The sequence below is a fragment of the Electrona antarctica genome (assembly GCF_951216825.1).
Source record: "Electrona antarctica genome assembly, chromosome: 7".
Taxonomy (NCBI): domain Eukaryota; kingdom Metazoa; phylum Chordata; class Actinopteri; order Myctophiformes; family Myctophidae; genus Electrona; species Electrona antarctica.
The window spans coordinates 13,802,289-13,808,288 of NC_136812.1; the positions used below are offsets into that span (position 1 = coordinate 13,802,289).

Below are 6,000 nucleotides of genomic sequence, written 5' to 3' on the forward strand. Positions count from 1 at the left end.
GCACAAATGCAGTATAACTTACTCACTACAGAGGAAACGGAGAAACTTTTACTGCGCTCACGAGGTCTTATCTACGAACACGGAGAGAAAGCCAGTCGCTTATTAGCACACCAGCTTAAAAAGGAGATTGCATCAAGAAATATTTCTCAGATTAAGACACCATCCAACGCATGCACAGTTATTCCTTCAGAGATTAATGACTCATTTAAAAACTTTTACTCTAATTTATACTCCTCTGAATCTCCAGCGGACAATACAGACATGCTGAACTTTCTTGGGGATCTCCGATTTCCGACCCTTCATTCCACAAAGCGTGAATCTATAGAACAACCGCTACAGTTGAGTGAGATAATAGACTCTATTTCAGCAATGCAAAATGGTAAGTCCCCTGGCCCAGACGGTTACCCAATTGAATTCTATAAATTATTTTCCAACAAATTGGCTCCACTTCTACTGGACATGATTGTTGACTCTCTGGACCAGGGGTCTCTTCCACAAACACTCACAGAAGCATCAATCTCTCTCCTTTTGAAACCAGACAAAGACCCATTGAACTGTAACTCATATCGCCCCATTTCGCTCCTAAACACAGATTATAAAATACTCGCAAAAACCTTAACATCACGGTTGGAGATAGTGGTACCAGACATCATTTCAACTGACCAAACAGGCTTCATCAGGGACCGCCACTCCTCCTCTAACATCCGCCGCCTCCTCAATGTCATCCACTCTCCCGCGTCCTTGGAGACCCCGGAGGTAGTGGTCTCCCTGGACGCGGAGAAGGCATTTGATAGGGTCGAGTGGGGCTACCTATTGGAGATCCTCAAGAACTTTGGCTTTGGTCCTATCTTCATATCGTTGATTTCACTCCTTTATTCCTCGCCTAAGGCTTCAGTGGTCACAAATGGGATGAAATCCCAGATGTTCACTCTCTCAAGAGGCTGTAGACAGGGCTGCCCTGCAAGCCCCCTGCTGTTCGCACTCGCAATCGAGCCCCTCTCGATTGCACTCAAATCGCCAACCTTTATACAAGGTATTCACAGATGGGGAACAGAATATAAACTTTCGCTATACGCTGATGATCTACTGCTATACCTATCTGATCCAGTTTGTAATGTCCCAAAGATCATCGAACTTCTGAACAGATTTGGCTCTTTTTCAGGCTATAAGTTAAATTTTAATAAAAGTGAATGCTTCCCAGTGAACTGCCTGGCTCGTCAAATACCCAATGATTCCCTGCCCTTTCGGGTAACAGAAATTGGTTTCCGCTATCTTGGAATCCACATCCGTAAGACTACAAATTCCTTGTTTACGGATAATTTTTTACCTCTTGTTGAAAAACTTAAACTGGACCTAGATAGATGGAAGATCATGAATATATCCTTGGCAGGTAGAGTGAATAGTATAAAGATGAATGTCCTACCCCGTTTCGTGTACTTGTTTCAAGCATTGCCAATATTTATACCTGTGTATTTTTTCCGTAACCTGGACAAACTCATGTTATCATTTATATGGGGAGGTAAATCTCAGAGAATTAAAAAAGAATACCTACAAAGATCCAGACCTGATGGGGGACTTGCCCTCCCCAACTTTAAGTACTATTACTGGGCTGCTAATATATCTAAGTTGGTCAGTTGGATTCACAACCCTGATTTGGACTGGTGCCAAAATGAAGCCAGTTCATGCTTGGGCACATCTCTATTGGCTCTTATTACATCCAATTTACCCATTTCCCAGAACCGCTATACCTCCAACCCTATCGTTAGGAACACCTTGAAAATATGGTCCCAATTCAGATCCTCATTCAACCTCAGAGAACTTTCTCCCTATAGCCCGATACGTAATAACCACCTGTTCACTCCTGCAATGTCAGACCCAACTTACTCTCTGTGGTCTAGATCAGGACTCGTTAGACTGGAGGATCTTTATGTCAACGGTATTTTTGCTAACTTCAGGGAACTGGCATCCAAATTCAATTTACCCAACTCTCATTTGTTTAGATACTTCCAGATCCGTCACTTCGTCCAGTCACACAATCCTTCTTTTCCTAACATCTCCTCCAAATCTGGAACTGAATCCATCTTAGATGCCCCGTTACAAGTAAAAGGCCTTTTGTCTTATATCTATAACATTATTTCTAATTTAAGGACCACCTCTCTCAATAGAACCAAATCAGGCTGGGAAGGGGAGCTGGGTGAAACCATAACGGATGAGACGTGGAGTAACGCCCTTACTCGGGTAAATAGTAGTACCTCATGTGGCAGGCTAAACTTAATCCAACTTAAAATTCTACACCGCTCTCATTACTGCAAAGCTAAACTAGCTAGAATGTATACCAGTGTTGACGACAAGTGTGATAGATGCCACTTATCCCCAGCTAACTTAACACACATGTTCTGGTCATGCCCTCAATTAATACAATACTGGACTGCCATATTTCGATCCTTATCAGAAATGTTTAGTATACCCTTACTTCCCTGTCCTGAAGTGGCAATCTTTGGTGTACTCTCTAACAATATTAAGTGTAACAAAAAGGTTCATGACTGTATAGCCTTCCTATCATTACTCGCTCGAAGGAGAATCCTCCTAGACTGGAAATCTTCACTTCCCCCTAAATCAGACCACTGGCTGAAAGATGCCATGTTATTCCTGAATCTCGAGAAAATTAAATACGATCTACGTTGCTCTCCAGGAGGATTCGCCTCCTCCTGGGGTGCGACAATAACCTATCTCGAGAATCTGTCAAGTCTTTCGAACACCCCATAGGCCATTTGTTATGAACCACGATGTTCCCCTCCTACTCTGCACACCAACCTCATTCCCCTCTTGACCCTTTCATTCCTTTCCTCTCCTACTTTCTTTCTTTCTTCCTATCTACTTCCAAAATAAACAGCAGTACCCCTTATCTCTTTCAACCACTCTCTCCTACAACATCATGGAGTCACTATTCACTTCTGTCTATTTCTCTCTCTTTTCTACTTCTCTGTGCTGGCTATTGCTACTATTTACTTTATTAAAAAAAAAAGAAAAGGAAAACCTACAAGGTGAAAGGAGAAGGTGTCAAAGTTCCAAGTGGGAGGGTGGGGGGTTGTTTTCGTCTTGTCTTGTCTTGTTTTGTTTTGTTTTGTTATATAAAAGAAAAAGAAGCATAACATATCACATGTACTGCATTTTTCCCTGTCCAAACCCCTCTACTATGCTTAATAAAAAACCTTAAAATTGAAAAAGTCTAACGGCCGTCTCCGTGTGACAGCGGTGGCCGAACGGATAGCAGCGCGGTCTTGATACCGGAAGGTTCCCAGTTCGAATCAGCCGTCCGACACGTTAAAATTACCACCGCTGAAATGCCCTTGAACAAGGCATTGCACCACTACGATGAAATGTGTTCTATGAGCAGGGCCTGGCTGGAAACAAGTTCTTGAGCTTAGCCCAGATACCCTGGGTAAATATAGATTTAATTTAATTTAATTTCACAAAAAGGGCAGATCGGCTAATTACTTGCCCCAGAAACACCGAAATCGTCCTCGTCTGTATAACAGGCCCTAAATCAACCGTAGATTTAATCGACTAAAATCTTATGATATTTAGTCGACTAAAACTAGACTAACACTTAAACATTCCAGGTGACTAAAATGTGACTAAAACTAAATGAAAACTATTCAAAAGACTATGACTAAAACTAAAATCTAAATTTGCTGCCAAAAACAACACTGTTTCCACACAACAACTCTATTATTAATATTATATTAATGACAGTAAAATGTTGAAAATGAGTGGTATTCCCCTTTAGTTGATGCTGATACTTTTGTACTTGTATACCGTAGCCTACATATTGAATAAGTTCTGCTTGTAACAGAGTATTTCTACATTGCAGAATTGATACTTTTACTTAAGTAAAATGTTCTTCCATCACTGAATCTGGATGTCTCCCAGAAAAAATGTATCAGCCAACAGATGGCCAAATGTCAGCTTCCCATGACCACAAGAAGATATGAGCATTAATAAGATCTCACGGATCTCAAGGACATTCCACCCCTTCTATTTTACAGACTCCCCCCCCCCCCCCCCCCCCCCCCATAGACAGTAGACATAGGCCTTAAACATTAATCAAAAAAATGTTTAGAAAAATGTATTACAAGGGGAAAAGGGGGAAACGGAAAGAAAAGCTAACCTAAAACATCACCTACATAGACATGCTATGAATTCCAAATATTACAATGTCCATGTTACTATACCGTCATCCTGTTTATTTCCCTTATAGACAAATCAAGGAAGGTGCCACATACTTGCCGCAGGCAACAGGCAACAGGTTGCCGCCATACATTGTCTTAAATCAGTTCTATAACCAGTTGTTAATAGCCAGATGACACCATGATAAACTAATTTGTTGACCTATTTCCAAGATGCAGCCAGGAGGGTGTAACACCACTTTAAGCACTTAATAACTTATATACATAACCTTGTGCCAACTTGCTTCTCACATTGCCAGCAGAGGTCAGTGTTCCCCAGTTTTAATGTAGACATATAGCCATTTTTCATAGGGGCCAGTAACATGTGTTTATTACTAGTAATTAGTCAAGAAAGACTGCTTCTTGTGAAAAGATGAGCCAGGAGGTATGATATATTTCCAACAGTTGTTTGTATTTTCTTCCCCTAAATATTTTTGCCAGCACAATTTTGAGCCCTATAGGCTTTCTTGGATTTAAATCCTCGTAGCAGTCCATGTATTGAACTGTACTTTCCTATGTGCTCCTTTTTCAAACTGTTAATAAAGTAATCAATCAATCAATTCAAATCGTGGAGTGTGTACTGCTGTAGTCATACCATCTATCAACACTTTGTTTTTACCATTGTCTCAGTGTCTAAAAAGACAAGATAATTATGAACTCATTGACTTTCATAAAAATGGTTTCAGCCATGCACAGTTCCAATGTCATGAAGTACTGTATGCTGACGACACAACAGTGACAACCGACCGGCTGTACTGGATCCTTTCCATATTGAACCAATGAAAAGTATTAAAAAGCGCTTCGGACAAAACCTCTTAACTCCATTGGACTCTCAAACTGCAGTATTGCTATATTTTAAAAATGTTTTTCTTCATTTCCTGAATAATGTATTTTCATTTCCTGAAAAATGAACATTTTGGAGGGGGTTTCTTCCCAACAGCAGAGATAAAGGCTGAGTGGAAAAGTCAATGGTGAGGCAAATATCTTTAGCAAATTAATGGTAAATGGTGCATTTATATAGCGCCTTTATCCAAGGCGCTTTACATAGATGTTGCATTACATTCACCCATTCACACACACATTCATACACCAATTGCGGCGGAAGCCATGCAAGGTATACCAACCAGCACATCGGGAGCAATTTGGGGTTCAGTGTCTTGCCCAAGGACACTTCGACATGTAGACAGGAGGAGCCGGGATTCGAACCGCCGACCCATGGATCATTGGACGACCTGCTCTACCTCCTGAGCCACAGCCGCCACAACATTATTTTTGCAGGTCCCATTTACTATGAAATCGTGCATTTCCTGTCAATCAGTCAGTCAGTCAGTCAGTCAGTCAGTCAGTCAGTCAGTCAGTCAGTCACCCCCAGGCATGACCACATTATGGTCATGCCTCGTGACATCACGTGTCACGAGGACATCAGGACATCAGGACATCAGGACATCTCCATATATGGAGATGTCTGGAGATGTCCTGATGTCAGCAATATTGGCCATCAACTCTTCATCTGACCTCAAAATTCAAACCCTTAGATCTCCATATATGGAGTTCTGACATCCTTCCCCATCCATCGTTCCTCTTCGATACCTGTCCATTTAAACTCTAGACGGGCCTGCCCCAAAGTTATTAGTGCAGCCGCGCCCGGCAGCCGGCGAAAACTAGAGATTGCAACAGGCCTGAAAATTAAGGCCCACCTGGGCCCTCCCTCATCAAACCCTGTACACTCAAGACACTGCCACCCTTAGATCTCCATATATGGAGCTGACCT

The 6,000-nt window shown here is 41.7% G+C and overlaps 1 protein-coding gene across 1 annotated transcript in view; it reads right to left on the minus strand.

The window, feature by feature from the left end:
* Positions 1-4,241, minus strand: part of plpp3 (phospholipid phosphatase 3) — a gene marked incomplete at its 5' end in the record, with an annotated part of 52,694 nt that extends 48,453 nt beyond the window's left edge. Inside the window, 2 exons of the mRNA XM_079505385.1 lie at positions 664-768; positions 4,236-4,241. Of these exons, the coding sequence (XP_079361511.1) occupies positions 664-768; positions 4,236-4,241 (111 nt within the window). The remainder of the gene's footprint in view (positions 1-663; positions 769-4,235) is intronic.
* Between the last annotated feature and the right edge of the window lie 1,759 nt (positions 4,242-6,000).